This window comes from Mercenaria mercenaria, chromosome 13 (assembly GCF_021730395.1).
Source record: "Mercenaria mercenaria strain notata chromosome 13, MADL_Memer_1, whole genome shotgun sequence".
NCBI classification, from domain to species: domain Eukaryota; kingdom Metazoa; phylum Mollusca; class Bivalvia; order Venerida; family Veneridae; genus Mercenaria; species Mercenaria mercenaria.
Window position 1 is genome coordinate 78,062,796 of NC_069373.1, and position 17,721 is coordinate 78,080,516.

General features: G+C 36.2%; 1 protein-coding gene across 2 annotated transcripts in view; it reads left to right on the top strand.

Annotated features, from left to right (window-relative positions):
• The window catches only part of LOC123530014 (glutamine--tRNA ligase-like), a 56,422-nt gene that overhangs the window by 21,534 nt on the left and 17,167 nt on the right, over positions 1 to 17,721 (top strand). For both annotated transcript variants that reach the window (XM_045310697.2, XM_053522403.1), the window contains exons 4-12: positions 454 to 518; positions 1,965 to 2,024; positions 2,822 to 2,897; positions 3,825 to 3,896; positions 7,469 to 7,554; positions 10,413 to 10,499; positions 12,802 to 12,901; positions 13,767 to 13,954; positions 17,578 to 17,708. In XM_045310697.2, coding sequence (XP_045166632.2) covers positions 454 to 518; positions 1,965 to 2,024; positions 2,822 to 2,897; positions 3,825 to 3,896; positions 7,469 to 7,554; positions 10,413 to 10,499; positions 12,802 to 12,901; positions 13,767 to 13,954; positions 17,578 to 17,708 — 865 coding nt within the window. The remainder of the gene's footprint in view (positions 1 to 453; positions 519 to 1,964; positions 2,025 to 2,821; positions 2,898 to 3,824; positions 3,897 to 7,468; positions 7,555 to 10,412; positions 10,500 to 12,801; positions 12,902 to 13,766; positions 13,955 to 17,577; positions 17,709 to 17,721) is intronic.

Consider the following 17,721-nt stretch of genomic DNA (forward strand, 5'->3'; position numbering starts at 1 on the left):
TCAATCTCTTTGCAAGTCAGTTCAATTCAATTCAATTCAAGTCAGTTAGGCATTAAAGTCTCGATAACATGCTGTATTGTATTGTACTGAATTGTGCTAGTTAATATATTGGTATAAATTTTTTAGTCAGTAGCTGCCACAGGCTGAAGCAAAATGTGGTATTCTAGAGTTCAGTTAAAGTTTCTTTCTACATCCATTATGCAGGTATAGGCTGAGGTTATGTTTGTTTTCAGAAATCATGAAATGTTGTACTTTTTAAAAATAAGAAATGATGAAATTTTGATAAACTATAATTTAATGATAAACAAGGCCCCTTAGCATGCCGACCAGTTACCATTAAATACAGTGTACCCAGCCTTTGTACAGGTGTTGTAAAAGCTGCACTTGATAGCCAGTTTTGTGGGTTTTCTTCAAATTTTCATGTTGCCTTCTACTCCGCTTTATATATTACAGGTGAGGCCCGAAGCAAGTTGAAGTGGGCTGATGGAAAGGCTATTAAGCATGAAGTAGATATGCAGGTAGATAATATTTTAACGGGCAAGGAATGCTAATTATAAGTTTATTTTATATGAAAGCCATCCTCAGGCCTTTCACAATGCTGAAAGAATTTTTAAAATCGGACAACTTTTGAAAAGAAAATTGCTGATCATGGAGGCAGCCATTTTAATGTGTTTATTATGTCATTTACATACTTCTGAATTCTTTATTTAGCAAATAAACTTTTAAATACGTGTAGATTTATTTCATAATTTTTTTTTTTAATTATTTTTATTATCATGTTTCTTGAGAATAAGATATAAAACATGGACTATTTCTTTCATTGTAGCTGGAAAAAGAGAAATTATTTTACAGAAGGTCAAATATGTATTTAGAAATTCACAATTTTGTTTTCTGTTGCCATGGAAACAAATTGGCCACCATTTTGATCAAGTATTTAAATGCTTGTAACTTGCTCATTAATTTGACATTGGTTCATCACACAATTTAAAATTATTCATCATAGTGTCAGGTTTTTTGATACAATTAAATCTGTTATTACAGCTTGATCCACCTACTTTAATGGCATGTTTGCCAATTGTCAGTACATGATATATTGTTTAAATGATTCTCATGTCAAAGATCAAGAGCACATCCTTGTGAGTGGACTCATGGCTGTAAACACTTTTCCACAATTTGAGAATTCTTAGAACCAGAACATTCAAAGTTCATAATTGTATTTACTAAATGACCCCTGTTGTTCTTGGGTCCAGCAGGTCAAAAGTTAAAATGGTCAGTTTTATATTGTATTTGTCATTTCTTGGTCAGTAGTGGCTGTTTACCTACAACTTTATCTCTCAGGCAGCCCTGGAGTATGTGTAGGGAGAGGTGGTGGATATGCAGGCTTCTTAAAAGCTGCCAGACTGTAGGCAAAATTTAAACGTGTCATAACTTTTTGAGAGATCCTTGACCAAATGTTAAATATTTGCACAAACAACCACACACTATCTTCACATTGGTTGAGAATGGTTGCATTCGACAGAAAGTTTCAACAAATGTTTTAATGACTTGTCAATTAATGTTAAGCATCCAGTCATATCTGTTAAGTGTAACCCTACTTCATTTGGAAAAAAAAATATGTTGGTAAGACAAGTTCAAACAATAATTTACTTCCATTTTCTAATCTCGATTCTTTTGTCCTAACTTGATACTAATGTTTCATGATATTTTTTCGATTCAATGCATATACCTTTATAAGCTTAGCTTTCGGATCTAATCCTTTTTCAGCATGTATGATAACAATATTGTAAATTGTAGTATGCACATATGTTTGAAATAAAATATGTTTAAACAACAATAATTGAAAATTTCTCTGACTGAATGTCAGGTAGTCTGTCCGGCTATATTGTGAAGCCTGGGATATGATTAATACATTAAATTTTAGGCTTTTCTTATTCACTGTTTAATACAGATGTCTGCTTTTACAGGTGTTAGATCTACTTGGTCCAAAAACACCTGAAGATTTAGAGAAACCTGCAAAGCAAAAGGTATAGTAGTTAAACCACTTGGTCAAAATATTTTCATTACTATCAGCTGTTACGATTATTGAACATTACCTTACCCAGGTTTTCACAGGTGGCAAAATCAAATATCTGACTTGCCCAGCTGGTCTCAGAACTATAATTTACTATATAACCATTATACAAATAAGTAGAAATAGTTCTTGTACAAACAGACTGGAAAGAGTAAGGATGTTAGCAGCATTTATCTTGAATATGGAAAATATTTGTGCCTGGAAAAATTAATACAATGTACCTGTATGGAAAAAAAAAACTGGAAAATTTGAAATTTTTGCCATTGCTACGGCACATTTTCTTTGTTACATAGAAGTTAAATATACCTTGTGTTCAATAGAGAATTTTGTCAGAAATCTAGAAATAGATCTAATTGTTGGCTGTAAAAATTGATGTCAGAAATCTGGTGACTTAGATTTATAATCTGTTTATATATCTGGTGATAAGATTTATGTTATATTAAATTGGCTTCTCGGTAAGAGCTTATTAAAGAATATGTAATAATGTTACAAGATAGAAATTTGTCCTTTGGGTTGGAGTGTAAATTATTATCAGCTATCTCTTTACTTACCAAAGGATTGCATCATATAGATTAGAATGACATTATTGCATCATTAATCATGTGTATAAAAGACAGGTAGGTTAACAAATTTTGCCTCAGATTGAGAAAAACAAAGTACTCAAATATATTTAAAGAAACTTTTAGCATAAAATGAAATGAGCTTACTAAAAAGTTATGTTTTATTATGTGTGTTTTACATATTTTATAGAGTGCCAAGCCTCCCAAAGACCAGGAGAATACAAAGAAGAAGGAGCAGATAAAAGAATCACCTTCTGTTGAAAATTGTAGGTAAACTAAAGCATTCAGTTAAACACTGCTTAGTAAATACCTGTTTTAAACACCAGTATGTTGAAATTTGAAACAAGATATCATTTTATATATACTATCTCTACAAGTTAAATGATTGCATGAAAAGACCATGTTAAGATAGAGAAACAATTTTGTTTACATTTTTGTACACCATTTTCATTTCACTATAATATTGTAACCCGTTACGTAGATTCTATTTCATTATATTTGAAAAACTTGCTATATAAAAAAGAAATTAGTTTTGTCCTTAAGGTTCTCATACGAAGATTTGATTAATTTATTTTTTAAATTGGGGATAGTAAGATTTTATAAGTTTTATAGAGATCATATTTTGATCAATTTTTTTAATTCATTAACAGATATGATTGATAAGTAAAATATCTCTGTTACTATCAAAAGTTTTGACTTGAAACTTAAAACAGTTATTTACTATTAAAGTCTACAATAGGAGAAACAATCTCCATAACTCTGATTTGAATTTTGACAGAGTTATGCCCCTTTTTAGCTTAAAATATTTTTGGTTTAAAGTTTTTTGATAAAGTTAAATATCTCTGTTACTATCAAAGCTTTTGACTTGAAACTTAAATAAGTTATTTACTATCAAAGTCTACACCAGGAGGAAAAATCCCAATCACTCTGTTTAAATTTTGACAGAGTTATGCCCCTTTTAAATTATTTGGTAAAATTTTATAAAGTTTTTATTGGCAAAGCTGTAATTCAGAGTCAAGCACTTAGAAAAGTCAGGCGCCCTGTCTTACTTGTTTACAAAACTATGTCCATTTTTCGACCTGTGTATTCATTCATTTAACTTTCAATATTGACAAGGTCTGTTGAATAGTCAAGCTTTGCTGTCCTCTGACAACTTTTGTTTGTAGTGATAATACTTTTCGTTCTTTGCTCAGTTCTAGGCCAAGACGGAGAAGTGAAGAGTTTCACAGAGGTGATGGGAGAAGCCCTGAAATTCCATAAACCAGGTATATTAATAATAATGTGCTGTGGATAACTGTAAATTTCACAATATGTTAATTTCTTCTTGTACATCAGGTCATTTAGCTTGCATGTGGAAGGTTGATGGTTCTATTGCATGGAAACGAATTTTGTCTATTTCAAGACAAAACAGGAGAAGTTACTGTGAAGTCATTTTGTTTTGTGGACATGAAATTTGTGGTTTTGATCAAAATAGGTGTTTCATGGGGACATGGATTTGTGGATTTCATCTTTAGAAGAAAAAAAAAACAAACAAAAAAAAAACGCATGAACAGTCACCGATTTGATATTAATAGTTTTACTGACCCTACTTTTTCCTCAATGGTTGCATCACATTTCAATTTACGAGATCATTGCTTAAAGGACTTTTCTTTTATGCCTATTGATGTTGTAAGAAATGACATTGATCGTCTCTGCAAAGAAACAGTGTGGATACATAAACTGAAAACGCTCTATCCAGATGGTTTAAATTCTAAAGTTTTATTTGATATTAATTGACCAATCAACTAATTGTATTGATCTACATATAGATATGAAATGCCGAGTATATCGTTGTTTTTTCCTATTTCTGTTTTTTATATACGTAAGTATAGGAAATTTTGTATAAACACTATCCGACAATTCACTCGGTATGTTTGTTAAATCCGTTTAAAGGAACGTTATTTTTAATTTATTTAACACTGTAAATAATGTAGATCTAAACTTTGTATACATTTTACCGCCTTTTTACGCGACGTTGTTTAACGACGTCACGTCCGTTGTTTTTATTGTTATTCTTCTCTGAGGAAGGCTTAACGCCGAAACGTTGGAAGTTAATAATTATCTATGAACAAACGCTACACGTGTTGTTGTTGATTTTTCTTATTTGTTAATATCTTTAGAAGAGAAATTGAACGGGACTTTTTATTTGTTTATTTGCATTCGAATTCATGGATTGAGAGAAAAAAATAGTATATAGGTGAGATTTTGGAAAAGTATCATATTGCTAGATAGATTTTTAGCCCACCATCATCAGATGGTGGGCTATTCAAATCACTCTGCGTCCGTGGTCCGTCGTCCTTCCGTCCGTCCGTCCGTCATTCCGTCCGTCCGTCCTTCCGTTAACAATTTCTCGTTATCGCATCTCCTCAGAAATTACCAGGGGGATTTTGACCAAACTTTGTCAGAATGATGTATTGGTACCCTAGTTGTGTCCCCCTGAAAATCAGACTGGTTCAACAATTTTTGAATGAGTTATGGCCCTTTGTTTATTTCTATAATTTACATAGATTTATATAGGGAAAAACTTTGAAAATCTTCTTGTCCAAAACCACAGAGCCTAGGGCTTTGATATTTGATATGAAGCATCATCTAGTGGTCCTCTACTAAGATGATTCAAATTATTTCCCTAGGGTCTAATATGGCCCCGCCCTGGGGGTCACATGGTTTATATAGACTTGTATAGGGAAAAACTTTGAAAAACCTCTTGTTCAAAACCACAGGGCCTAGGGCTTTGATATTTGTATGTGACATCATCTAGTGGTCTTACTACTAAGATTGTTCAAATTATCCCCCTAGGGTCAAATATGGCACCGCCCCGGGGGTCACATGGCTTACATAGACTTATATAGGGAAAAAACTTTGAAAATCTTCTTGTCAATAACCTACAACATTCAAATTTGGACCACATGTATGGTTTTGAGTGGCAAGATGAACCTTGACATGAGTTGACCTTGATTTTGACTTAGTGACCTACTTCCACATTTATGTAGCTACAGCCTTCAAATTTGGACCACATGCATAGTTTTGTGCACTGAAAAAAACTTTGACCTTGACATTGACCTAGTGACCTACTTTCACATTTTTGAAGGTACAGGCTTCAAATTTGGACCACATGCATAGTTTTGTGTTCTGAATGAAATTTGACCTTGATTTTGACCTGGTGACCTACTTTCACATTTCTCGAGCTACAGCCTTCAAATTTGGACCACGTGCATAGTTTTGTGTACCGAAACAAACTTTGACCTTTACATTGACCTAATGACCTACTTTCACATTTTTGAAGGTACAGGCTTCAAATTTGGACCACATGTATAGTTCTGTGTTCCGAAATAAAATTTGACCTTGATTTTGAACTACTTTCACATTTCTCGAGCTACAGCCTTCAAATTTGGACCACTTGCATAGTTTTGTGTACCGAAATGAACTTTGACCTTAAGATTGACCTAATAACCCTATTTCACATTTCTTTAGCTACGGGCTTCAAATTTAGACCACATGCATAGGATTGTGTACCGAAACAAACTTTGACCTTGACATTGAACTAGTGACCTAATTTCACATATTTGAAGGTACAAGCTTTAAATTTGGACCACATGCATAGATTTGTGTTCTGAAGTGTAATTTGACCTTGATTTTGACCTAGTGACCTACTTTCACATTTCTCAAGCTACAGCCTTCAAATTTGGACCACTTGCATAGTTTTGTGTACCGAAATAAACTTTGACCTTAAGATTGACCTAGTGACCTACTTTCAAATTTCTCAAACTACAGCCTTCAAACTTGATGCACATGCATAGTTTTGTGTACAAAGAACTTTGTCCTTGAAATTGATCTAGTGACCTACTTTCACTTTTCTCAAGCTACAGCTTGCGAATTTGGACCACATGCACAGTGTTGTGTACGGAAATGAAATTTGACCTTGAGCTAGTCATTAAGTCTTGAAATTTGAACACTCAAAAATGGCACATTGGTGGGCGCCAAGATCGCTCTGTGATCTCTTGTTAACTTTCACCTGGGGCAGTTCACAGTAATTTTTTACCTGCCCAAACTCAGCTTGTGCATGCCCTAGCCTACAAAGCTATTTTTTACATCAAAATTATGTGTGACTTAGACATTTCATCTGTGGTTATCTCCCCTTCTCCTGTCAATCATGTAGGGAACTTGTCAGTTACAGGCAGGGAACAACTTTACACTTAGTCTAGTATAAAATCCAGAAACAGGTTTATTAAACTAAAAGGTAGTTAAAACACAGCACTAAGTTGGTTTTTGTGATAAAGAGCTTTATTGTGAATTTGTTCTATTTGTTTTGTGCATTTCTGTTATATCATTTCATTTAAATGAACATGTTTTCTGCTGTTTTGGGGCCTCTGATGCTGGTAGTTAAGGCATCTGGCTTTGAATTGCTTGCCCCTTAAAGATATGGGTGAAACTTTGCTTGATTGTGGAATTCTTTCACTTGAGGAAGCCATACAGATAACTTATGGAAGGCCAGTAGTTCTACCCATGTGCCCACCCATGCCTTAAATAATGCTCAGAGGGGCATCTGGGGTCTTCCTCCACCACAAAAAGTTCGAAAGTCACCTTAAGATTTATAATCCAGAAAAAGCAAAACAATTTTAAAAGCAGGCTTGTGTAAGGTGCTGAATAGTGCCAGAAATAGTTCCCAGGGGGTCTTCCTCTACCGCCAGTAAGTAGAAAGTCCCTACATGACCTAAAGATTTGTGATCGTGTCCCAACAAAAAAAGAAGCAGCTTTATGACTGTCAGTCCTATATAATAAAATTTTTGAAATATTTTAGGTGAGAACTACAAGACACCTGGCTATGTGATCACTGATAAAACTATGCAGTTGATGCAAGAACATCTCAAGACTACTGGGGGCAAGGTAGGTCATTGTATATATAAACATTTTCCTACTGTAATAAAATGCTTAGTTTCATGCTGTTTGGATTTTTTGTACCCCCCGACAACAAAGTTGTAAGGGGGGGTATACTGGTTTCAGGTTGTCTGTATGCTGTCTGTCTGTCCGTCTGTCCGTAAACGCAATCTTGTGCGCACCATCTCTCCTCATCCCCTTGACACAATTTAATGAAACTTCACACAGTTGATCAGTACCAACAGTAGTTGTGCATGGGGCATGTTAGGTTCTTTTAGAAAAAAAAAAAGCAGAGTTATGGGACTTTGTTTTTTTGTTACTATACTATATACATAGACACAATCTTGTGCGCACCATCCATCCTCATCCCCTTGACACAATTTAATAAAACTTCACACAAGTGATCAGTAACAACATTAGTTGTGCATGGGGCATGTTAGGTTCTTTCAGGAAAAAAAAATGCAGAGTTATGGGACTTTGTTTTTTTGTTACTATACTATATACATAGACACAATCTTGTGCGCACCATCTCTCCTCATCCCCTTGACACAATTTAATGAAACTTCACACAAGTGATCAGTAACAACAGTAGTTTTGCATGGGGCATGTTAGGTTCTTTCAGCGACAAAAATTGCAGAGTTATGGGACTTTGTTTCTTGTTAACATACTATGTACATACAGTCTGCATATGCAATCTTGTGCGTGCCTAATCTACCAAACCCTTGCACACAATTTAATGAAACTTCACACAAGTGATCAGTACCAACCCTAGTTGTGCATGGTGCATGTTACATTCTTTTAGATAAATATTCTGCATAGTTATGGGACTTTGTTTTTTGTTACTATACTGTATACATACAGTCTATATACATACAGTCCACATAATTATGCAATCTTGTGTGCGTCAAATTGCAATGTACTGTGTCAGTGCATGCAGGGGGTACATTCACCACCTTTAGTGATAGCTCTAGTTTATGACAGAAATAATTATAGTGACATTATATGATTGCTTATTGGATACTGTTAAACATACAGCTTGTATTGCACATAGGATACAAACTTGCAAAAAATAAGGTCTATATTGATGGAAATCTTCCATTTTGAGCCAGTGACTTCACTACTTGCAATAATATATTTGACTCCTGGAATATTTTTTTTCAGGGAGCTTATACTTGGAAATCATTAAAAAAAATTTGGCACATGTTAAAATGGCTTTTTTGGGGGGTATATGAATTGATGAATTTCAACATGAGATCTGATTTCACAGTAATTATACCCCCACAAAACGAAGTTTGGGGGGGTATATAGGAGTGAGCTTGGCGGTCGGTTGGTCGGTCCGTCCGTCCGTTGGTTTTGCATGGTTTCCGGATGATAACTCAAGAAAGGATTGACCAATTAAAATAATTTTTGGTACACAGGTGTAACATCAGAAAATACAGGTCAAGTTCGAATTTGGGGTCAGTAGGTCAAAGGTCAAGGTCACAGTAACCCTGAACAGTTAAACGGTTTCCGGATGATAACTTGAGAACGCTTTGGCCTAGGATCATAAATTTTGGTACACAGGTGTAACATCATGAAATGCAGGTCAAGTTTGACTTTGAGGTCTGTAGGCCAAAGGTCAAGGTCACAGGGACTCAGAACAGTTAAATGGTTTCCGGATGATAACTTGAGAACGCTTCGGCCTAGGATCATAAATTTTGGTACACAGGTGTAACATCATGAAATGCAGGTCAAGTTTGACTTTGAGGTCTGTAGGTCAAAGGTCAAGGTCACAGGGACTCGGAACAGTTAAATGGTTTCCGGATGATAAATTGAGAACGCTTGGGCCTAGGATCATAAATTTTGGTACACAGGTGTAACTTCATGAAATACAGGTCAAGTTCTACTTTGAGGTCAGTAGGTCAAAGGTCAAGGTCATAGTGACTTGGAACATTTAAACGGTTTCCGGATGATAACTTAAGAATGCTTGGGCCTAGGATCATGAAAATTGATAGGGAGGTTGGTTATGACTAGCAGATGTACCCTAATGATTTTGAGGTCAGTAGGTCACAGGTCAAGGAAACAGTGACCCGGAACATTTAAACAGTTTTCGGACAATAACTTGAGAATGCTTGGGACTAGGATCAGGAAACTTAATCTGGAGGTTGGTCATGTCAAGCAGATGACCCATATTGATTTTGAGTTCCAAAGGTCAAAGGTCATTTAAACCTTTTACGGACAATAACTTGAGAACGCTTGGGCGGAGGATCATGAAACTTCATAGGGAGGTTGATCATGACTAGCAGATGACCTCTGTTGATTTTGTGGTCAGTAGGTCAAAGGTCAAGCAAGTTCAGCTTTGACATTGGCTTAGTTCTGTGACAAGGCCATATTGTAGGGGTATAATTCGTCACTCTTGTGACAACTCTAGTTTTTGCTAAATTAGGTGGGGTTATATGATAGAAGTAGCTTGATCTGGAATATATTTTTTCCTAATGGAATTTAGCATGTCAGATAACATTTTACGCTTGAGCCTCAGGGGATACAAGTTTGGCAAAATCCACTTTGCTGAACAGAAAATCTCATAATTATCCAACTGTTATAGTAACCATATTTTCTACAAATTTATAAATGAGCCGTGCCATGAGAAAACCAACATAGTGCGTTTAAGACCAGCATGGATCCAGACCAGCCTGCGCATCTGCGCAGTCTGGTCAGGATCCATGCTGTTCACTTTCAAAGCCTGTTGGAATTAGAGAAACTGTTAACGAACAGCATGGATCCCGACCAGACTGTGCGGATATGCAGGTTGGTCTGGATCCATGCTGGTTGCAAACAAACTATGTTAGTTTTCTCATGGCATGGCTCAAATTACTTACTTGTTCCAGGTGTACTCCAGATTCCCACCAGAACCAAATGGAATTTTACACATTGGACATGCTAAGGCCATTAACTTCAACTTTGGATATGCAAGGGTAATTCAAAATTATTCTTTTATCGTACACACTATACAGGGGTGTGTTCATCGAATATTTTGATATTTTAGCACAGTATAAACTCTTTCATGAACTGCGACTTTTACAACACTTTCGCAGCCCACTCAAAAAATAGACAAGTGTGTTAAAGTTACGTTCTTTAATTGCTATAAATCACGGGATTGATTTTGTCAGTATGGAACTCTTCAAAGCATGCATATATATCTATAGGTTTTTAGCTTTACATTGAGAAATTTTAATAAGTTCTGCATTGGAGGCTTTGGGTGACTTTAGAAGTGAATATTATTCTGCAAAAGAGTGAATGCACAATCTCGATTCAAAGGTTGTCTTTTTTAGCTCACCTGAGCACGAAGTGCTCAAAGGTGAGCTTTTGTGATCGCTCTGTGTCTGTCATCCGTCAGTCGTCCATCGTCAACAATTTGACTGTTAACACTCTAGAGGTCACATTTTTGGCCCAGACTTAATGAAATTTGGTCAGAATGTTACTCTCAATAAAATCTTGGATGAGTTCGATATTGGGTCATCTGGGGTCAAAAACTAGGTCACCAGGTCAAATCAAAGGAAAAGCTTGTTAACACTCTAGAGGTCACATTTTTGGCCCAATCTTAATGAAACTTGGTCAGGATGTTACCCATAATAAAGTCTTGGACGAGTTTGGTATTGGGTCATCCGGGGTCAAAAACTAGGTCACCAGGTCAAATCAAAGGAAAAGCTTGTTAACACTGTAGAGGCCAGATTTATGACTATATCTTCATGAATCTTGGTCAGAACGTTAATCTTGATGATCTCAAGGTCTGGTTGAATCTGGGTCATGTAGGATCAAAAACTAGGTCACCAGGTCAAATCAAAGGAAAAGCTAGTTTACACTGTAGAGGCCACATTTATGACCACATTTTAATGAAACTTGGTCAGAATGTTAATCTTGATGATCTATAGGTCAAGTTCAGATCTGGGCCAGGTGGGGTCAAAAACTAGGTCACTAGGTCAAATCAAAGGAAAAGCTTGTTAACTCTCTAGAGGCCACATTTATGACTTTATCTTCATGAAACTTAGTCAGAATGTTAATCTTGATGATATTTAGGTCAAGTTTGAATCTGGGTCATGTCGGGTCAAAAACTAGGTCACCAGGTCAAATCAAAGGAAAAGCTATTAACACTTTAGAGGCCACATTTATGAGCATATCTTAATGAAACTTGGTCAGAATGTTAATCTTGATGATCTTTAGTTCAATAGGTCAGGTGAGCGATACTGAGCCTCTTGGCGCTCTTGTTTTTTTTTATAACATGTACTGGTACGTTTCTATTCACCAGTATTTTATAATTGATAGAAGGTTGCTCTTCTGCCCTTTAAAATTGAAAATATGGCCATTAATTAATGAACTTTTCATGCGATGATGCACATGGAAATGACGTAACAAATTACATCAGTCACCTGGTATGAAATTCAGCCATCAGTACGGAAAAAAATTGTTTCAGGTTCCATTGAAACTAAACAGTATGAACCTTAGCGTGTAATAATTTAGAAATATCTGCACTATGCTACCCTGTCTTTGATAGTACAGCCCCATTCAGAGGAGAGGAGGTGTATTGTTTTGCAAGTGACCTCAGTATAAACATAGGTTCTTAATAGTGATGATAGTATTTGGTTATTTTGATAACTGCTTAACTGAAAAATCTTTTGAATCTTTCGAATGCCTAACTGGCTAACCAAATGTGCTTCATCTATTTTTCTGTATTAGAAATCTGATCAGCCTTGTATTTTGTTCTTTTAAGTATTTCAACATGATATATCAAAAAACAGTCATGATAGTCTGCAAATATAAAATGACAATCTGTTAATACGATAGCCAGAACTAAGTCACCCTCATTTGTCTGCAAGTTATCAAAACTGTGTAGCCTACGAGCAGTCAGTAAACTGTTACAAATTTAAATACATTTAATTTATTTAGAAATACAAACCCATTTCTCATTTGTGTCAAACACTAGAGTTGAGATAAGTGACTTCACTACCATTGGGTGTTTAAATGATTGACAGATAGACTGGTTGTTCAAATGGTTAACTTGTTAATCCATAAATTGTTGACATTCTCAGTTCTTACAAAGAACTTGGAGGTCTGTGACCGTCAATTTTCAAAGGATGATTGCCTCTGGTGAGTTTGTACCTATATATTGCCATAAACCAGAATATTTATGACCAGACTGACTTTAAAACATGCTCACCAAAGACATAATCAAATTAATACCTGTAACAGGATGTCAGTATTTGATTTATACATTTTCAGGCAAATGGAGGGAACTGCTACCTCAGATATGATGATACCAATCCTGAAAAAGAGGAGGAAAAATTCTTCACAGCCATCAGAGAAATGGTGGAATGGCTTGGTAAGAAATGGACTTTCATTATCACACATGTGTGATGTATTTATCAATGAAAATATTGAACTTTATAGGTCTTTGTTTACATTCACTGAAGAAGTAAGTGTTTGATTTAAAGTGGCGGAGGTAGTTACAGATAAAAATTCTGTGCTACCATTTCTTGGTCAAGAATACAGTTTAACAGTAATAAAGTTGTAAATACAAACTTTCTATAGATAGATATTACCATTTATTTGCTAGCAATATTTGCAGGATGTTTTGTAAAGGTGATGACAGTATTGCCAAATCATTTGATTTAATTGGCAGACAAAATTAATGGGAATTTCATTTGATTTAATTTGAATTTTTGCACTGTGTTGGCTAATACGACAGCCCTCAACCAAAATAAAGAAGCCAGTACTATATATGATTATTATTATACTAGATTTATATAGTGCCCTTTTCATGATAAACACGTTCAAAGGCGCTTTACGTATAGCAAACGCAGCCACACAGGGCGCGAAATTCATCCTCTATTAGTACAGACACAGAGCGATCTGACCAGAAGGACAGAGTGATGTAAAGCCCCCGGAACAGATAGAGAGAAATCCTAGATACAGACTTGTCCTGCTAACTTAGCCTAGCTCTTTGCGAATAGACAGTCTTGTTCTTTAACGTGCTCGGTGTATATGAAATCAACTAATGAATAATATTATATTATATACCTGTTAAATTCATGAGGCATCCTGTAATAATACTTAAACTTTAGTCCAACTCAGTTTGGTAAGTTGCAGCTGCTAGTTTCTACATGGTCCTAAACCGGTTTGAACAATTTTTTCTTCATATTTAATAGTTATTCTATGAATAACTTGAGCACATCATATTTGATTAGGTTATAAACCATGGAAGGTTACCCATGCTTCGGATAATTTTGACAAACTGTACGAGTATGCAGTGGAGCTCATTAGACGAGGTCATGCTTACATATGTCACATGAGGTCCGAGGACATTAAAGGGTTCAATCCTCCAGACTCCCCCTGGAGGGATAGGCCGATTGAGGAATCACTGCAGTTGTTTGAGGTAAACAGTTCAGTTTGTTGTTAGGAAAAAATATTCACTGAAGCAGATTATCTTTTTACCATTTTTGAGAAAGATATATAATACTTAAGGCTGCTGCAGTCCAGATATGTATTTTCATACATGAACAGTTCTTATTTTTGCTTGATATTTAGAAGCAGTTTGAAATTTATTATATGCCCCATGGTAAGGAAAATAGTAATATTGGGCCTTGGCTGTCAGAGAAAACTTTAATGATTTTTAGCTCACCTGTCACAAAGTGACAAGGTGAGCTTTTGTGATCGCGCAGCGTCCGTCGTCCGTCCGTGCGTCCGTCCGTGCGTGCGTAAACTTTTGCTTGTGACCACTCTAGAGGTCACATTTTTTAGCTCACCTGTCACAAAGTGACAAGGTGAGCTTTTGTGATCGCGCGGTGTCCGTCGTCCGTGCGTGCGTCAGTCCGTAAACTTTTGCTTGTGACCACTCTAGAGGTCACATTTTTCATGGGATCTTTATGAAAGTTGGTCAGAATGTTCACCTTGATGATATCTAGGTCAAGTTCGAAACTGGGTCACGTGCCATCAAAAACTAGGTCAGTAGGTCTAAAAATAGAAAAACCTTGTGACCTCTCTAGAGGCCATATATTTCACAAGATCTTCATGAAAATTGGTCAGAACGTTCACCTTGATGATATCTAGGTCAAGTTCGAAACTGGGTCACGTACCGTCAAAAACTAGGTCAGTAGGTCAAATAATAGAAAAACCTTGTGACCTCTCTAGAGGCCATATTTTTCATGGGATCTGTATGAAAATTGGTCTGAATGTTCATCTTGATGATATCTAGGTCTAGTTCGAAACTGGGTCACCTGCAGTCAAAAACTAGGTCAGTAGGTCAAATAATAGAAAAACCTTGTGACCTCTCTAGAGGCCATATATTTCATGAGATCTTCATGAAAATTGGTCTGAATGTTAACCTTGATGATATCTAGGTCAAGATCGAAAGTGGGTCACGTGCCCTCAGAAACTAGGTCAGTAGGTCAAATAATAGAAAAACCTTGTGACCTCTCTAGAGGCCATATTTTTTATGGGATCTGTATGAAAGTTAGTCTGAATGTTCATCTTGATGATATCTAGGTCAAGTTTTTAAGTGGGTCATGTGCCATCAAAAACTAGGTCAGTAGGTCAAATAATAGAAAAACCTTGTGACCTCTCTAAAGGCCATATTTTTCATGGGATCTGTATGAAAGTTGGTCTGAATGTTCATCTTGATGATATCTAGGTCAGTTTCGAAATAGGGTCATGTGCGGTCAAAAACTTGGTCAGTAGGTCTAAAAATAGAAAAACCTTGTGACCTCTCTAGAGGCCATACTTGTGAATGGATCTCCATAAAAATTGTTCAGATATCTAGGTCAAGTTCGAAAGTGGGTCACGTGCCATCAAAAAGTAGGTCAGTAGGTCAAATAATGAAAAAACGTTGTGACCTCTCTAGAGGCCATATTTTTCATGAGATCTTCATGAAAATTAGTGAGAATGTTCACCTTGATATCTAGGTAAAGTTCAAAACAGGGTCACATACCTTTGAAAACTAGGTCAATAGGTCAAATAATAGAAAAACCTTGTGACCTCTCTAGAGACCATATTTTTCAATGGATCTTCATGAAAATTGGTCAGAATTTTTATCTTGATAATATCTAGGCCAAGTTCAAAACTGGGTCACATGAGCTCAAAAACTAGGTCACTATGTCAAATAATAGAAAAAACGATGTCATACTCAAAACTGGGTCATGTGGGAAGAGGTGAGCGATTCAGGACCATCATGGTCCTCTTGTCATGGGATCTTTATGAAAATTGGTCAGAATGTTCCCCTTGATGATATCTAGGTCAAGTTGGAAACTGGGTCACGTGCGGTCAAAAACTAGGTCAGTAGGTCTAAAAATAGAAAAATATTGTGACCTCTCTAGAGGCCATATATTTCACAAGATCTTCATGAGAATTGGTCAGTCCGTAAACTTTTGCTTGTGACCACTCTAGAGGTCACATTTTTCATGGGATCTTTATGAAAGTTGGTCAGAATGTTCACCTTGATGATATCTAGGTCAAGTTCGAAAGTGGGTCACGTGGCATCAAAAACTAGGTCAGTAGATCAAATAATAGAAAAACCTTGTGACCTCTCTAGAGGCCATATTTTTCATGGGATCTGTATGAAAGTTGGTCTGAATGTTCATCTTGATGATATCTAGGTCAAGTTCGAAACTGGGTCACGTGCGGTCAAAAACTAGGTCAGTAGATCTAAAAATAGAAAAACCTTGTGACCTCTCTAGAGGCCATACTTAAGAATGGATCTTCATAAAAATTGGTCAGAATGTTCACCTTGATGATATCTAGGTCAAGTTCGAAACTGGGTCACGTGCGGTCAAAAACTAGGTCAGTAGGTCTAAAAATAGAAAAACCTTGTGACCTCTCTAGAGGCCATATATTTCATGATATCTTCATGAAAATTGGTCAGAATGTTCACCTTGATGATATCTAGGTCAAGTTCGAAAGTGGGTCACGTGCCTTCAAAAACTAGGTCAGTAGGTCAAATAATAGAAAAACCTTGTGACCTCTCTAGAGGCCATATTTTTCTTGGGATCTGTATGAAAGTTGGTCTGAATGTTCATCTTGATGATATCTAGGTCAAGTTTGAAAGTGGGTCACGTGCCTTCAAAAACTAGGTCAGTTGGTCAAATAATAGAAAAACCTTGTGACCTCTCTAGAGACCATATTTTTCATGGGATCTGTATGAAAGCTGGTCTGAATGTTCATCTTGATGATATCTAGGTCAAGTTCAAAAAGGGTCATGTGCGGTCAAAAACTAGGTGAGTAGGTCTAAAATAGAAAAACCTTGTGACCTCTCTAGAGGCCATACTTGTGAATGGATCTCCATAAAATTTGGTCAGAATGTTCATCTTGATGATATCTAGGTCAAGTTGGAAAGTGGGTCACGTGCCTTCAAAAAGTAGGTCAGTAGGTCAAATAATGAAAAAATGTTGTGACCTCTCTAGAGGCCATATTTTTCATGGGATCTGTATGAAAGTTGGTCTGAATGTTTATCTTGATGATATATAGGTCAAGTTTGAAACTGGGTCAACTGCGATCAAAAACTAGGTCAGTAGGTCTTAAAATAGAAAAACCTTGTGACCTCTCTAGAGGCCATACCCTTGAATGGATCTTCATGAAAATTGGTCAGAATGTTCACCTTGATGATATCTAGATCAAGTTTGAAACTGGGTCACGTGCCTTAAAAAACTAGGTCAATAGGTCAAATAATAGAAAAACCTTGTGACCTCTCTAGAGACCATATTTTTCAATAGATCTTCACGAAAATTGGTCAGAATTTTTATCTTGATAATGTCTAGGTCAAGTTCAAAACTGGGTCACATGAGCTCAAAAACTAGGTCACTATGTCAAATAATAGAAAAAACAACGTCATACTCAAGACTGGGTCATGTGGGATTAGGTGAGCGATTCAGGACCATCATGGTCCTCTTGTTTTTTTTACTAAGTGCCAAGGCTGCTTGAAAGAAAAATAGTCTCTACATTTCTTGAAATACTGCAAATATATCATTTTATCTGTTTCATCAATTTTCCAAAAATCTTCTGTAACAGGATATGAAGAATGGTAAGATACAGGAAGGGGATGCAACACTGCGTATGAAGACAACACTGGAGGAAGGAAAGAAGGACCCTGTGGCTTACAGAATCAAGTTTGCTCCACATCATAGGACTGGAGACAAGTGGTAAGCTATTACA